The sequence below is a fragment of the Onychomys torridus genome, chromosome 10 (genome assembly GCF_903995425.1).
Source record: "Onychomys torridus chromosome 10, mOncTor1.1, whole genome shotgun sequence".
NCBI lineage: Eukaryota > Metazoa > Chordata > Mammalia > Rodentia > Cricetidae > Onychomys > Onychomys torridus.
In genome coordinates, this window is record NC_050452.1 from 29,045,526 (window position 1) to 29,063,050 (window position 17,525).

Below are 17,525 nucleotides of genomic sequence, written 5' to 3' on the forward strand. Positions count from 1 at the left end.
TGTTAGTGGTACGTGCCCTAAATTCCAGTACTTGGGAGAGGCAGGTGGATCTCTGAGTTCGAGGCCAGCCTCTTCTACAGAGAGAGTTCCAGGAGAGCCAGGGCTACACAGAGAAAAACCATGTCTTGAAAAAACAAACCAACCAACAAAACAACATAAGTACACCTACACGTACAGATGCACAAACAACCCTTTGGCATTAGGTACATGTTCTTTAATACTTACCTCCTCTTTTCTGGGTTCTGGTATAAAATGCTGTATCTCATTTACCTTACTACACTGGCCTGGTTTTGGAAATCATTGAAATAATTTCCATAAAATTCACGGTTACAATTTAGTTTTGTTCTTTGAGCCTGGGTCTTACTCTGTAGCCAGCTGTCCTGGAACTTACTGTATATCCCAGACTGGCCTCTGACTCATGGTGTTTCTTCAGCTTCGCCCCCCCCCCCAAGTGTTAGGATTACAGAGGGAGTCACCACCTGGATTCTTTTTTTTTTTAATCATGCATTGTATGGCCATCACTGGAGCCATTACTCTGCCTGTGCTTCTCCTGGACCATCCTGCTGATGGCCTGGTACACTTGATGGCTTTGTAGCAGGTTCTTTCACCAAAAGTTTCTTCAGTGTGGCTGTCTCTCCCCTGCCCTCTGCAGCCTTGCTGCCTCCTTCCGCACCGTTTGACGGCAGCCATTTGTCCTGATATGCTGCTGTCTTTATAGATAAGGATCAGGCCATGGTGCCTCACCTAGTTTGGGTCACCATCATAACAGAACTTTGGTAGCTGTTCATTTCTCACAGTTCTAAAAGGCGAGGATTCTAAGATGAAGGCATTGACAGAGTTGGTCCTTGGTAAAGGCTGGCCTTCTCATGGTAGACGGGGTAAGGGAACTCCTGGACTCTCTTTTCATAGGAGCACTGGTCCTATTTTTGAGGATCCTGCCACCATGACCTCATCTCACTGAAGCCCCTTCCTCTATTGCATCTCTGTGATTTCAACAGGATAGGTCAGGGGCACAACGGGGGAAGCCCTTTGTTGAGGCCAGGAAGGGAGCGAGGAGCAGGGCAAAGGCCCAATGTGTCTGCCTCTTACATGTTGGCCCTACTCTCCTGTGCCAACTCTCCTCTTTGAGCCTGATTGTTCCATATAACCTTGGGGTTGTGGTTTGGAGAGCATGGGCCACATATGGCCTGTTAACTTGTAGCTTTGCTAAGTGACATTCAGCTGTGACATTGAGCAGGAGCTTTATTTAGAACCATGTTTCCTTACTTAAAAATGAAATTTCAACTGTTGCATTGTGCTTACTCGTGATGGTTCACATAAAATGTCCTGATTGCTTGCTATTAGAGGGGACAGAGTTGGGGGTGCCAGTCACTTCGGGTTCTTTTAACTCCTGGGTGGCCCTCCCTTCTCAACCCATTCTCAGTGCTGATGTGAGGAAGTTCAGAGCCATGCTTGCTATGTACAATTGTGTGGGTGAAAGCAGAATTATCTCTATAGTATCCGAGCTCTGTAATAACAGCTCAAAGGCCATGAAGTTGCCTGGGCTAGTACTTTCAAATACATAGTGGAACTGTGTGTATTAGTAGTTTTATTTTTTGGTTCCTGTATTGGCTTTATCCCATTATATTTTTGTTTTCTATTTTAGGCAGCTTTGCCTTCTCTGACAAACCCTCCTTCTCTAAGTCCTATTCGACGGAAAGGGAAGGAGAAAGAACCAGGGGAACAAGCTTCTGCTCCGATGAGTCCCAAGAAGGGTGGTGAGGCCAGTGCAGGTAGGAAGCAGTTTCGTGGCCAGGGTGCTGCCTGGGTGCTCCTAAGTGTCTGCCTGATAAATTGTCACTTTACTCTGGAGAGAAGTCCTTGAAGCTGGAGGAAACTGCTCTGCTCGGCACTTGGCACTTTAGTGATTTATATGCCCTTTACAGTTTTAAACACATCGCCCAGTTAATTGCTTCCTGGAACCAGAGATCCTGAGGCTGGCTTCAGCCATTCAGTCAGCAGAGAGAACAGCTGAAACCACAGCTACATGAGCCTCGATGTTCTCATGCTCATCTTCTTTCGATTCTTTCACTCCCAGGCTCTAAGTATTTTAGTCAGTTCTTCATGACCCTCATACTTCATGACCACACATACTTCAAAGGTTGTTGTATATTCGGTGTGGGTGTTCACGCAGGCCCATGGAATCAAGAGACATCCTAAAGGATGATTCTAGCCTTTTCCAGCTGTGGGGGGCGAGGGGGGGTCATCTCTCTGGACTGAACCACTGTAGCTTATCAAAGAGCCCTTTTCTCTAATTTACACCTTTTAATAAGTTAAACTTTGTACCCCGCCATCTCCCGCCATCTCTCATCTAAGCTTCCCAAAGGGACAATACCAAATGCAAATTCTCAGCCAAAGAACCCCTGCGGTGTTCAGGGTTCTTCAGTCAAATTGGCATAGGCTTTGCACCTTCAGAACTCCCAGACAAGAGTCAAGTAGAGGGTACTGAGAAACAAAAGGTAGCAATCACACTCTGGAGTCAAACCAGGTGTGGGTATGAGGGAATTCTCCCAACAAAGGTCAGAGGAAATAAAAAAAAAAAGACTTGAATATTTCTACTAGACCATTTTGAAAAGTCATCACAATAATTGCTGTTAAACTTGGAAAGTTTTTTCCTTGGATCTGAAAGTTCAATTTTTTTTTTTTTCCTTTTCTAAGCCTCTCGACAATCAGACACCTCAGGACCTGTCACAGCAAGTAAATCTTCTTCATTAGGGAGTTTCTACCATCTCCCTTCCTACCTCAAACTCCATGATGTCCTGAAAGCCACTCATGCTAACTATAAGGTACTGCCCCTGCTTATTTCTGAGCATATATCTCCAGTGGGATGCATGTCCATGTACCCACGTGCATGCTTACATGGAAGGAAGCCCTGTGACCTAGGACTTAAAGTTTTCTTTCCAAGTTTGTCTTCTAGCTTAGTTTATAGTTAACTTAACAAATATTTAGGATTTTTATATTAGAGAAATGATCTCCTGTGGTCTCTGGGTGTTGTTTGTTTATTGACTTCCCAAGAATACCTTGGATTCAGAGATATTTCTCAAGGACTTAGCACATGATCCTGTTTGTAGGTAAGGTTCATCACTGCCATGTCCTGAAGTCACTAGCCAAGCCAAGCAGGTTTCATGTACCGTCTCCTTCTGTGATCCTCATAATATAGTGCAACTGCCCAACACAAACCAAAATTACAGTCTCAGGGGAGAAAAGCAGGTGTTCACTATAGACCTATAACCTGGGTGTCTGCACACAAGTGCCCTTGTCAGTTGGGTGTTTTCAGTGTAGGAGCGCCTTTGTCAGATGGCCCCTGATTAGCTTTGCAGTGGCTTCTGATTGATGCTATCTGGGTTTACATTGGGTTTTTTTTTTTTTTTTTTCTTTCTAATTTTTCTAACAATGAATAATTTGTAGATCTGACCTTATTGACTTGAAATCCTATCTTTATCAAATGCTGAAATCCCATGATTGTGTAATTTCATTTGTTTTTGTTACACCAATCAGTTGTGGTGATATTTTGTTTGTGATCTAACAAATAAAATTTGCCTGAAGATCAGAGTGTGGAGCTAAGCCACTAGTTAGCCATAGAGGCCAGGCAATGGTAGCACACACCTTTGATCCCAGCCCTAGAGAGGTGGAGACAGGAAGTGATATTGCTTGGGCAGAGAGAGGAATATAAGGTGGGAGGAGTCAGAAGCTCAGCTCCCTTTTCTTTGAGGATTCTTAGAGATAAAAACAGCCCTTCTCCCCCTCCCCCTTCTTTCTCTTTTCTTTTCTTTTTTCCCCCAGACAGGGTCTCACACTGTTGCCCAGCTGTCCTGGAACTCACTCTGTAGACCAGGCTGGCCTTGAACTCAGAGATCTGCCTGCCTCTGCCTTCCAAGTGCTGGAATTGAGGGCACATGCTCAAAAACAACATCTTAAACAAAACACAATTTTTAGTTAAAAACAACTTGATAAGGTAAAATTTTAAAAATTGGGCCTATTACCTTAAATTGCCATATGTAATATTTGAAAACATGAAAATATATATTTTATTAACATCAAATTGTTATACCTATATTCCAAGATTTTATAACAAATGTAAATTTACATAGTACATAAATTATATTGTATATTGATTATATAGTATGGCAAATTATATTGTCAATCTTTGTGAAGAAACAATTTAATTCTAAATTGGATTCCTCAAAAAGAAATAATTTCCAGTTTTCAATTTAAAAAGTATACTCCTCGAGACAGTCTCTTCCTTGTCAGGAGTAAATGATTCAATTTACAAAGTTTTTGTTGTTGTTGTTTGTTTTTTGAGACAGGGTTTCTCTGTGTAGTTTTGGAGCCTGTCCTGGAACTTTCTCTGTAGACCAGGCTGGCCTCGAACTCACAGAGATCCGCCTGGCTCTGCCTCCCGAGTGCTGGGATTAAAGGCGTGCACCACCACTGCCCGGCCCCATTGGAGTAGCTGCCAGCCGTGGTGGTGCACACCTTAATCCCAGCACTCGGGAGGCAGAGCCAGGTGGATTTCTGTGAGTTCGAGGCCAGCCTGGTCGACCAAGTGAGTTCCAGGACAGCCAGAGCCACACACAGAAAAACCCTGTCTTAAGGAAAAAGAAAAAAAAAGAAAAGAAAAGAAAGAAAAAAGAAACCACAGGGCCAGTAGAAGATTTCAGAGCTTTTGGGTGAGCAAGTGGTAGGCCAGTGGAGAATTCCCAGAAGAAGGATTCTCAGCCAGACTTTCTCACAGCCGTGCAAAGTCTCCAGTGCCTTTGAGGGAGAAAGGCAGAAGAGATCTACAGTGAGCCCCCTTCCTGACTGGGGTGCCCCTGTTAAGTCCCACTGGTTACCTTGTCCTGGTGTTTGCTGTGTTGCATGCATGTTCTGGCTGACTGCAGCATGGCCTCCCACCTGGAAAGTCAGACCGTGTCAAAGCAAGACAGTTAAGGTGAGAAAGAAAGGGTGGAGCTCGTGAAAAGAAAAGGCTGCCTGAGAGTGTGAGAGCCAGGGAAGCTTGCCTGTGGGTGGCTTGCGTGGGTAGTGAGTTCAGAGTTCTCATCACAGTCGTTCAGCACCGTCTGTTAGATTATTACAGGCAGCTGTAGAGAGATGGGAGGTGGAAAGAAAGAGGCTTGCTCTGACCTTAGGCAGGACCTTGGTGAGGGGGGTACTTTGGTCATCCATGTGTGTGCATGGCCAAAATGCCTGCAGAAGAAGATGGGATGCAGCCTGTAATTAGTGCAAAAATGACTTACGTAGTCCTCAGGGGAAGCTGGGAAGTGTAGTCTTTCAGCAAGAAACTGTCAAGACCTCTCTCATTTTCCTGCTCCATGTCTTCCTCCTGCCTTTACCCAGTATTCCCTTTCATCATAAGTGGTTAGGGTCAAGTTCAGTGGCCACATTTTTTTTCTGTTGTAATGTTTTGTTACTGGTTCTTTGCAGAAGCAGCCACCCTCATCTGAATCTGTAGAAATAGGGAAATTGGTATACACTTCAGTTAAGCAGATATGTTTAGAATCTGAATCACCCTAAGACTGATTTGACTGCATCTCACCCCGGGATGGTGAGAGTCTAGGTCAGCACTGCAGAAGCATCTCCCCGCAGCAGACGACATTTGTGTCTTTGTTGTAGATAACCAGCCTTCGGTGGTGCCAGTAACCGTGTGCTCTCTCCTTCCACCTTGCCAAGGTCACCTTAGATCTTCAGAACAGCACGGAAAAGTTTGGGGGGTTCCTGCGCTCTGCCTTGGACGTCCTCTCTCAGATTCTAGAGCTGGCAACACTGCAGGACATTGGAAAGGTTCGTGTCTGGTCTCTTTTCCTTGAACCTGGGTCAGAGTATCTCAGATGACACCTAGTCATGTGCTCCAGCCACCGCTACAGCTACAGCAGCTGGGGGACTGCACCCACTGTGTCCCAGTACTTCATACAGTGTGCAGAGGCAGTTCTGTTAGGTCTGTTACCAGTGTGTCAGGTCTTATTACAACAGTTTTTCATTTAAGGATTTTCCTCATTTAGTCTAGTAAATGTTGAAAAAATGTGCTCACAGGATCCTTTTTTTCTCCTTTGACCTTTTTAAATGAAAAGGGACAAAGCCAGATTAACAAGGATGCCAACTGGTTTCGTCCATAGTTCAGAAAGTAGTGGATCTGGGCTCATGTTCTGTAGTTTTGAGTACAGTGATCTTTCCCCACAGCCCATATGTTTACACATAGATCCTGCCATTGCTAAAGCTTTTGCTTGATCTCCACTAGCACATCTCACTTCTATTACACTCCACGGTGAGTTAAACAGCCAGCTTCAACTTTATATCTTCAAGAGAAATGCAGTGTGGTCATCCCAGACCCTGCCAGCTACAGATCAGAATCCATTCATGCTAATATTCCTTACATGAAATGGTATCGAAGTTTGAAAGTCTACTCACATCTGCGTAGAAGACTAAATTATCTTGAAATGACTTCCAACCCCATGTATGTAGTTGTTACACTGTGTTGTTTAGGGAATGGTGGTAAGGAAAGAGGCCTGCACAAGTCAGATAGGGACACTCTGAATCCTGCTTTTCTCCCCTACTTGTTTTTGTCTTTGACCCATTCATTTAGGCAGCACATTATTTTAGTTTTCTCTCTTCATTGCCTACAGCAGCACCTGAACCTAGTAACGTTCAGTGAACATTTGTTCAGTGAACAGATGTTCTTCTCAAGAATCAGTTTGAAAGTTAGTTATGGGCTTCACACCTGCTAAGTTAGATATAGTGGTACCTACCTATAGTCCCACCAGAGGCTGGGACTTGGAATGGGCTTCACACCTGCTAAGTTAGATATAGTGGTACCTACCTATAGTCCCACCAGAGGCTGGGACTTGGAAAGCCATGGCAGGAGTTCAGAGACCACCCATTAAAAAACAAATGAACAAGGAGACTGATTGAGTTTCTCATACACTTTATAGCCTTGCTCCTGGTATGAGTAGCCCTTGTCATAATTCCATGACATTGACAAAAGCTTTCATTTTCCCACTGTCAAGTAAAGCTTGTTATTCCACACTAATTTTTATACATAGCTGAAATGTATTATGTGTGAGTTTTGCTTGCATTGTGCATAATACACATTTCCCCCACATAACTCCTTACTGATCTGTGTTGTATTTCCTCTGACTTCTCCTAAGAGTTCGTGCTAGTTTTGAGTGATTTTATTATGATATACCTTGATGTGGTTTTCCCTTCAGCTCTGTTTCTTGTACCTTGGACTTACTGAGTTTCTTGAATCTGGGGCTTTGTAGTTTTCCACAATTTAGAAAAGTTGGGGCTATTCCCTTAAATATTTTTGTATCTTTTTCCCTCACCCTGTCTCTTAAGGGTCATTTAATTACCTTCTAAAAACCCATATTTGGTTGCTTAAAATTACCCTTAGCTTACTGTTACTCTTTTCAGGATTTGGGTTTTATTTTTCTAGATTCATTTTTATCGTTTTTAATTATGTGTATATGTGTGTGCCTGTGTGTATGTACATGTGAGTGCAAGTTGGCAGTTGGCAGAATTCAGAAGAGGGCAGCAGAGCCCCTGAAGCTGGAGTTGTAGGTGGTTGTGAGCCACCTAATGTGGGTACTGGGAGCCCAGCTCAGGTCCTCTGCAAGACAGCATCTGCTCTTAACTGTCTTTCCAGCTCCTCTTTCTCAGGTTGTTTTTAATTATTCTATCTACTTTTCCTTTTATAGTTTATGTTAGTCTTCAGGTTCTTAGGCTTTTCTTTGCCCATATCTGCTTTACTATAAAATCCCTTCCATTGTGTCTTTCATCATTAATATTATAGTCTTTATTACTAGAAGTTTGATTTATATCTCTTTAAATCCCCTGTTTAACCCCAAAAATTATTTATTATTTGTGTGTGTGTGTGTGTGTGTGTGTGTGTGTGTGTGTGTGTGTGTGTAGACCAGAGGAGTGTTGGAAGTCCTCCTCTATCATCTCCACCTATTTCTTTGAGGGTGAGTATTTCCCTAAATTGGACACTTCGTTTTTTCTGCTGTGCTGGGAGCTAGCAAGTCCAGCAGTTTGTCTCTTCCCTCCTTGGAGTTAGGGTTATAGGTGTGCATAGGTTACCCCGCTTGTTATGTGGGTGCTGGGATCTGAATTCTGGCCTAGAGTCCAGTGTCTGAGAACTGTGGTGTCAAAGCGGAAGTCTTTAAAATACAGTCTTGGTCCTGTCAGGCGGGGGAGGGTAAATGCAGAAATGGAGATCTCTCAATATTACATTGTGATGTCTGTGGTAGTGACCTGGCTCCTTACAACTGTGGAGCTCCTAGACGGCCAGCATTGCATTCTTTCTCTGGATTTGTAGCACCTCGTATCATTGCTATGGTGTCCTGGGTACTCCATGTAGGCTGCAGTGAGGCTCATGGGCAGTGGCTCTCACAGTGCCTCAAGCTTTCTGTTCAGCTGATCACACTCAAGGCTCCACAAAGCAGGGCTTTTGACTCCTTTGTACATTTCTCAGTGCCTGCCCTGAAAGCAGGGATGGGTGTGATGATACTTGATTAATCAGTGAATGATTGAGTGACAGATTCAGTGGATAAATGTGTGAGAAAGCAATTTTCAATATAATTGTAGATACAAGAGTTCTTGTGACTCTGTTGAGACGACTGATTGAAAATATTCTGATTTTCTCTGACATTTATACAGTTTATATAGAGATTGTCTTGTTCCCAATTGGCAGTGATAATGGATCACCTGTGAGTCACTTACTGAACTCTTTCTTTCAGTGTGTTGAAGAGGTCCTTGGATATCTGAAATCCTGCTTTAGTCGAGAACCAATGATGGCAACTGTCTGTGTTCAGCAGGTGAGTGTCATTTCCTGTCCTTTGGGATTTCAGCTACCTCCACCAGGCCAAGCAACAAAACTTACTTCCTTTGTAGAAGCTGGTGCTCATGATATGGTATCAGGAAGGTTGGGTGTCCCTCACTGTCACTCTTGCTTGCTCTATCACTGGGATGGTGAGGAGGCAGCAGGCATCAACAGCAGCACTGGTCCTCACTGCTTTGCATCTGTTTGCCACCCCATCCCAGTGGACCTGTATCTAAGTGGACTTGTATCTAAAATGCTAGTTTCACTTAGAACTACAGAGACTCCCAGGCACTTGGCACCACTCAGTGGGAATCTTCTGAGGTACTGACTCATAGGGATCCACAACAAAACCTTCTGCACAATTTACTGCTGGGAAAGAGAGTCTTAAAGGGTGTTTACTTTTGTTTTTGTTTTGTTTTCCCTTCTTTTATTAGTGGTACTGAGGGTTGAACCTGGCTTTGTATATTCCAGGAGAGTACTCGATCACTGAGACTTTTTAAATTTTGAAGCATGACCTCACTAAGCTGCCCAGGCTCACCTTGGCAACTTGCAACTTGCCCATTTCAGTTTTGTCCATCCTAACCCCTGTCCACCAGCTGGGATTACAGACAGGCTTGTGCTGTTCATCTACATTAAATCTGTGTTAAGTGAAATACTGATATTTCAATTCTTTCATTCTAGCTACTGAAGACTCTGTTTGGGACAAACTTGGCCTCACAGTTTGATGGCTTATCTTCCAACCCCAGCAAGTCTCAGGGTCGAGCACAGCGCCTTGGCTCTTCCAGTGTGAGGCCAGGCTTATATCACTACTGCTTCATGGCACCATACACACACTTCACGCAGGCCTTGGCCGATGCCAGCCTGAGGAACATGGTGCAGGCGGAGCAGGAGCATGATGCCTCAGGGTAATAATTATGGTGCAAATCTGTCATTGATGATGCAGAGATGAATAACGTATAACTCTGCCTTGAAATCCACTGGCTGAGCTATAGTATGATCTGCCATCCAGAAGTGGCAGGCTGGAGAGGAGGAACCCAAGATGGCTGCCTGTGACACATGATCTCTGACTTCCAGACCCTGCCCCAGTGTAGAAGTGGTGCACTCCATGTCCTCACCTCTGGAAAGCACTTGGTACTTGCTAGTGTTCCTGAATGGAATTCTTTAAAGGTGACATGTGTCAGTGGTGCTTCTTTGTTCTATGACTTTGCAAAAGACCACTTCAAAATAGCACCGTGGTGCTAGTGTTTAGAGCTATTAAAGGGCACAGAAAAGTCTGGAGTGTGTTATTTTGGATTTCCACATGAATTTATGTTAGTCTTTTTGATGCCGGGAATATGGAAGTCCCTCCCTCCTCCTTCCCTCTCTCCTTCCCTCCCTTCCTCCCTCTCTCCTTCCCTCCCTCCCTCCTTCTTTCAGGGCTTCATATGCCAGGCATGTACTTTACCACTGAGCTACTTTATATCCCTAATTTGAGGTGCTATTCTGTGTAGTAATGGTAGTAGAATCCTTACTTTCCTTTTTATGATGAACAGACAATGTTGGAATCAAGGAAAATACTTCTGTTCTGGACTTTATCTTGATGCTTACGTATGTGCCTATAGCTCCTGTTTTGCTGTCTTTTCAAACATTCTATGAAATTGGTCTCTGTCTATGTTGCTTAGGCTGATGTTGAACTGGTGGACTCCATCAGTCCCCCGCCAAGGAAACTAAGCAATATATGTACATTACCTATCTTCCAGACAGCTCTTACCTTTCTCTCAAGCCCTCTTTGACAGTGGACTGGGGAGTGGGTTTCTGTAGCAGCAAACATGGGCTTGTATAATTTCTTCAGGTACAGCATTAGGTGCTGCATACCTGCACACTCAGATGTGTCCTGTTATCTCCATCATGTGCTGCTCTTGTACCCAATGGCCTTTCTAAGTCTCATTTTGACATGTGCTGGTTTTTTTTTTTTCCCCAGAGCTGAGGACCGAACCCAGGGCCTTGCACTTGCTAGGCAAGCACTCTGCCACTGAGCTAAATCCCCAACCCCTGTTCTGATTTTTTGAACATGAAGTTGAACTGATATATGGCTGAATACAGAGGAGATTATTAAAAATTATTTGTTGTTTCTGCTTTTGGCCATTTGGCAGGTGGTTTGATGTACTCCAGAAAGTGTCTGCCCAACTGAAGACAAACCTCACAAGTGTCTCAAAGAACCGTGCAGATAAGGTGAATGGAGCTGCAGCTAGAGATAGCACGTGGGCCATGCCACAGGGATGCAAATGGAGCTCAGCACTTTCTAGATGGGTTTCCAGAAGCTTCTAATTGCAATCATGGTTTCTTTCATTTTTTTTCCCTATAGAATGCTATTCACAATCACATTAGGTTATTTGAGCCTCTTGTTATAAAAGCATTGAAGCAGTACACCACGACGACATCTGTACAGTTGCAGAAGCAGGTTTTGGATTTGCTGGCACAGCTGGTTCAGCTACGGGTCAATTACTGTCTGCTGGATTCGGATCAGGTTTGTCTCTTTGCCTGGTATCACCATACCTATTCCTAACTGAATACAAATTATCCTGGAAAGATACTGTCCCAAGTCTGTACCACACTCCAGTGGGGTTAGGCTTTAGAATCTCTAAGTTTTCCACATCTGCATACCTACTCACAACACCAAAATAAGGTTTTTTTAATTGTAAGATATAATTTAAGTTTTATTCTGGTGGGACAGGGCATTTATGCAAAATTCAGACTTCTTAAAAACTGGTGATCTTCGGCCAGCAGTGGTGGTGGTGGTGGTGGTGGTGGTGGTGGTGGTGCATGTCTTAAATCCCACCACTTGTGAGGCAGAGGCAGAAGGCTCTCTAAGTTCAAGGCCAGCTTGGTCTACAGAGTGAGTTCAAAGACATCCAGGCCTATGTAGAGAAACCCTGTCTCAACAAACCAAAAATAAACAAACAAATAAATAAAAAAAAAATAGGTGATGGTTTTGATCAGAGAAGCGTCTTTTTTCAGTGAGTAGTGGTCAAGTAAGTGGTTGTTGGGTACTCAGACCTAAACAGGACATCTATACCAAGGCTCCTCTCCCCTGTACAGCTCAGAGAACACTGCAGAATGGAGGTGTGGAAAAATGTTAGAGCTGGAGGATTGGGAGGAGTGCTGGATTGCTGTCTCCTAGACAGGGCAGAACTGTTGCAATCACAAACTCAAAGAAGTTGTGGTCACGGCACAAGATCAAACAGTCAACATCCCAGCATAGCTGCAATCTCTTGGCAGCTGGTGGTTGCTGGGGGAGGGGTTGCCATTATTTCTTTGTGGTTAGACAACACTATTTGGACTTGATGGAGTATTAAAAAGATGACAATAAAACAAGCTATCACTTATGGCCAATAATTTCAAGCACTGGTATAATCATCAGGCCCATCACTGAGGGCCTCACTCCTACATCGTATAGGGTTGTGAAACTTGGATCTGAACCCCTTTCCTTAGACTCACTTTGCCTTTTTCATACAATTCTTGTGATCACAAGGTTTCACTAGTCATGGTTTTGTGCGTTTGTTTGTTTTCCTCCTGTGTAGTAGTCTTGGCTCTTGGCTGTTCTGGAACTAACTCACTTTTTAGACCAGGCTGGCCTTAAACTCACAGATATCTGCCTGCCTCTGCTTCCCAAGTGCTCGAATTAAAAAGGGGTGTATCACTATGCCTTGCCCACTTGCCAAGTGTTTAGAATACATATTCTCTTCAGAGAAATCTTATTTCCATGCCTTCTCCAAGAAGAAATTTATCTTTAGGATGTTAAAATTGACCATCATTTTTGTGTTGTGATCTTCGGCTACTCTGTGTGAGTTACAAGATTGTGCCAGTTGGGGAGACTCCTTGGCCCTCATAGGCTCATGGTCATATTACAATGCAAAATGCATTTAGTTCAACTTCAGAAGCCCCCATAGTTTTATAGTCTCAACACTGTTTAAAAGTCCAAAGTCCTGTGAATAAAGGCAGTTTCTTAACTCTACCACCCTTTTGGTTTGTAAAATAAAAAGCAAATTACATACTTCTAATCTACAGTGACATAGAATATACGTTCCCTTTCCAAAATATAGGAATGGGGACACAGTGAGGAAATACTGGCCCAAAGTAAGACCAGAACCCAGCAGGGCAAACATCAAAACCTATAGCTCCATGTCCTCTGTCTGTCCTTTAGTTTTTTAAGGACTTAGATGACTCAGCCCCTTGAGCTTTGCTGCTACAGCATCCATCTCTCTCTCTCTCTCTCTCTCTCCCCCCTCCCTCTCCCTCTCCCTCTCCCCCCCCCCCTTAGATTGCTTTCACTCCCTGTATGTAACTCTTTGCAGATTACTCAGGCTTTGACTTCTTCAACATCTTGGTGTCTTCATCACAATCCAGGCTTTAACTTTCACAGCTTCATGCAAAGGCTTCTTGGAGCCTTCTTGCAAAGACTCCTTTGCCTCATGTTGCCTAGTCTTGACAGCTCTCTGAAACCACAGATGAATCTATGATCCCCTCACTGTTGCATTTTTTCATACCTCTAAAGCCAGTTCTACATGAAAAACTCTTACCAGGTTTGGCCAAGTTTGGTATGGACTTTTGCCCCTTTGACCACACTGTCAACAGCTTTCTTGTTTGAAGCAGTTGCTTTCTAGGAGCAAACAGCCCCTTAGGCATTCTCCTCTCATAAATTAGAAACCTAGCTAGGTGGGGTGTTTAGGGTACCTTCCCACTGTTACAATGCAGATCAGGAAGCCTTTCCCTAATGGCACTAATCTCTCTAGCAGTTACAGCCTCTCTTTCAGCACACATCTAGGGTGGGGAGCAATGTTAAGTTTGCTAGTGCTTTTTCTCTCCAAACTGTACATTTTTTATTTCTTTCTGCCCCAGTTGTTCTTTTTCACTGTAGACCTGCATAGGGGTTATCAGTAATAACCAGTCCATAGACTCAATGAAATTTCCTCCATCAAAGAAGTTAGTCCATTACTTTTTGTTTAGCCTCAAGCAACTTCTTAGGACATGAGCAAAAAGCAACCAGTTTCTTTGCTAAAACATCACAGGAATGGCCTCTAGTCCATTTGGTATTAGAGATCTTGTTGAAACCTCAAGAACCAGGTATTATTCTTGGCACTCTGCATTATTCTTGACATTGTCTCCTAGGCTTCTACTAGAACTGCCCATTAAGCTCTGCTTACAGTATGTAACTTCTTTCCTGTTCCAAAGTTCCAAAGTCTTTTCACATCGCTCCAAAAAACAACAGTGAGGTTCTTTACAAGACCTCACTCTCGTAGGAAGTTCTGAATTAGTTACTTTTTACTGCTTTAATATAAAATACAGTACCAAAAGAAACATATAGAAAACTCATTTTGCTTTATGGTTCCAGAGGAATTAGAGTCTATTGTGGGGACTGGAGAGATGGCTTAGCAGTTAAGGGCACTTGATGCCCTTCTAGAAGATCCAGATTTGATTTCCTAGCACCCACATGGCAGCTCACAACCCTGGGTAACTCCAGTTCTAGGAAATCTGACACCTTCTTCTGTCTTCTGTAGGCAAGACATTAACACATAAAGTCCAAAATAAAAAAGTCCATCCCAGCAGGGAGGCATGGCCACAGACATCTGGAGCAGGAAGTTGAAAGCTCACATCTCCATCCACATTCAGGAAGCAAAGAGAATGAACCAGAAGTAGGGTGAAGCAATAAACTTTCAAAGCCTGCACCCAGTGACAAATACTTTGTTCAGCAAGGTTTTACCTCCCAAACACTATCAGCAGGGGACTATTTAAACCTGAACCTATGAAGGAAATTTCCTATTCAAACCATCCTAGTGTGTTTCCTTCATTTCCATACCCAGACAACCTGGGCTACAGTTGTGGATCATGGGCAGTAGAGGAAGGCTTGGGGTTGTACTTGGAGGATGGATTGCAGCATTTTGGATACATCTTGGATAGAACACCTATAAGTCTACCCCTCTTCTCACTTTCCTACTTCCTACTCAGCAAAGGTAAAAATTGTGGTCTCTATTTGGCCCATCCATCATCGACAGAGAAGTTAACTCACCTGTAGATATGTTAGGTAGACTTGGCTCTCTTACCAAATAGTCATTTCTGTAGTCATTCGATTCTATCCAGTGTTTCCTCTAAAACAGAAAGGTAAGTTTTTTCTTCCTAAAATTGCTGCCTGTTATTTAACATTCAAAATGCTTAGGACTTCCAGATTCTTGTGTGCTGTGTCCATGTCTGTATGTATACCCTTCTCTCTGGGCCTCTGAGCCTCACACCAGCAAAGCTTTTTCACCAACCACTGAGTTTTGTTGTTGTTTTACCATGAGCACTCTGGCGTCCTGTTTGTCCAGTGGCTTTCATCAGTGGATCTTGTAAAGGGATAAATGCAGAAAACTGAGGCACAAACTCAGTTCAGATACCGATCCCCCAAGCATCTGCTGAACGTCTGTGCATGTCCAAGATCTGCAAAGCAATGGGTATAAGTTCTGCAGTTCGTCTGTGGGAGCTTCTGCCAGGGAGATGAAAACTCACAGTGAGAGTGAAATAGACTGACTCTTCAGCCTGGGTGCTGTCTCTGTTCCTGGGGTTGGCCTTTCCTCCTGGCTCCTCTAGTCATTCTGCGCTGCAGGACTCATGCTGTGGGCTCACCACTCTCTGGACACAGAGTCTTCCAGATGTGATTATGAGTAATAGCTGGTGTTACCTGGAATTTATGACTTACTTTCCCAGTGAGGACTCATCTCTGTATTTAGTCACTTCGTTTTGTGAGACAGACAGAGTCCTACCATGTAGCCCAGGCTGACCTAAAACTTCCATCTGCTGGCCTTAGTTTCCCTTGTGCTGGGATTATAGGCCTGTACCAACCTGTCTGCCTTGGCCAGTTCCTGAAGGCATGTCTGGAGGTACTCTGCAGTTACCTGACTTCAGAGTAGCTTTGAGAACATTAGTATAAACAAGCTAATCTGCTGTGTATGTGCTTGTGAGTAGTTCACAGATCAGTAGAAGAAAAGATACCTGGCTTTTACATCATTGTAAGCCTGTGACTGATGGCAGCTTTTCTTTCCCTGATGTAGGTGTTCATCGGCTTTGTCCTGAAGCAGTTTGAGTACATTGAAGTGGGCCAGTTCAGGTACTAATGTTTAGTTACTTCAGTTGTCCTTGTTATGTAGCACATGTAATCCTAGCTCCTTAGTGTGACAGGTGCTTCAATGCTGCTGGTGTCCAGTGGAAGTCTGATTTACATGCTTTGCACTTTTACTCCACTGAACACTTGCTGAAAACCTGTCTCAAGACTGGCTTAGAAACAGTTGTACATCTGATCAGTAGTGTGTTTTCATTTTGCATTCGGAGTATATTATGGTGACAGGGTCACTAAGTGACATCTTACCCAGTGGAACCCTGTCCCTAACGTTAGAAGAAGCAATTTTAGGTCAGAGTTTAGTAAAGGGAGTGATGGTGAACTTTAATTATATTCACTGCAGTTTTCCTTGCTAGACATTAGAGCTTTACTAATCTAGCATATACATATAACGGATTTGTAATTTTTGAAAATCACAGTTCTTAATAAGTAGTTTGTAAAGCACAGCATTGGAGAGTGTTGTGAGAGTCCCTGGGACCTAGAGACCCAGGTCTTGTTCTGATTATGACACCCTGACTCTGTAGTTTGGACCAGGGAACATTTTCTCCTCGGTGTCTGAACTTCTTCAAGAGAGAAAAGGAAAATGAAGGGCTAGGGTGATCTTCCCTGCTGGCGTCTGGTACTTAAGGTGCCTCTCTCCTGCTGCACCTTTACTCTCCTAACCATCAAACTGCCCTGTGGGCAGAGGCAGGAAGCCCTCTGGTGTGGCTGGGGTTAAACCAGGTTGCAGAGTCTGCTCTACCTTAGTACTTTTCCCTGAGGTTGAGTCTTGACTTACATTATGATGTGTATTCAGGTCACTTATCTTAGTTTTTAAAAAGAAATGTCTAAATGGGTGTTTTTGTTTCTAGGGAATCAGAGGCAATTATTCCAAATATATTTTTCTTCCTGGTATTACTGTCTTATGAGCGCTACCATTCAAAACAGATCATTGGAATTCCTAAGATCATCCAGCTGTGTGATGGCATCATGGCCAGTGGAAGGAAAGCTGTTACACATGGTAATGGGATACATGTTTGCTTGTTGTCCTCAGTCTCACCTCCACCCTCTTTGAACTGAACGACATGTGTACATGTGGGGGGCTCGTGCATGCATACAGAGATGTTTGAGAAGGAAAAAAGCACATTGCTTACTCACAGAATTTATAAACTACTTGAGGGAGATAAAAAATAGTGAAATATATAAAAAATAGTGAAAATACAAAAATTGTGACATGATTAAGATATAGATAGATTCTGAAATGTCTCTGTTTAACATTTTAAGTTTGTATTTGCTTTGTTCTTTTTCAAAGAGAAGGCATAGGCCCAAATCTGAGGCCTCATATGCAAAGCACTTTATTCTGATCACACCCCTAGACTCACAAAAAGTTTAAATCTAGCTTGTCATAAATCAAATTTTGACTTTTTTTTAGGGGGGTGGTACAAGTTCTCATATCTCATGCTGACTTGAACCCACTGTGAAACCAAGAATGACCTAGAACTCCTGATACTCTTCCTACCTCCTGAGTGCTAGGATTATAGGCATGATTAATCATTCCCT

General features: G+C 43.4%; 1 protein-coding gene across 1 annotated transcript in view; it reads left to right on the forward strand.

Annotated features, from left to right (window-relative positions):
* Nucleotides 1-17,525, forward strand: part of Htt (huntingtin) — a 140,844-nt gene that overhangs the window by 65,188 nt on the left and 58,131 nt on the right. Inside the window, exons 27-35 of the mRNA XM_036201098.1 lie at nucleotides 1,646-1,772; nucleotides 2,698-2,825; nucleotides 5,713-5,823; nucleotides 8,775-8,852; nucleotides 9,539-9,762; nucleotides 10,990-11,068; nucleotides 11,202-11,363; nucleotides 15,922-15,977; nucleotides 16,838-16,986. Of these exons, the coding sequence (XP_036056991.1) occupies nucleotides 1,646-1,772; nucleotides 2,698-2,825; nucleotides 5,713-5,823; nucleotides 8,775-8,852; nucleotides 9,539-9,762; nucleotides 10,990-11,068; nucleotides 11,202-11,363; nucleotides 15,922-15,977; nucleotides 16,838-16,986 (1,114 nt within the window). The remainder of the gene's footprint in view (nucleotides 1-1,645; nucleotides 1,773-2,697; nucleotides 2,826-5,712; nucleotides 5,824-8,774; nucleotides 8,853-9,538; nucleotides 9,763-10,989; nucleotides 11,069-11,201; nucleotides 11,364-15,921; nucleotides 15,978-16,837; nucleotides 16,987-17,525) is intronic.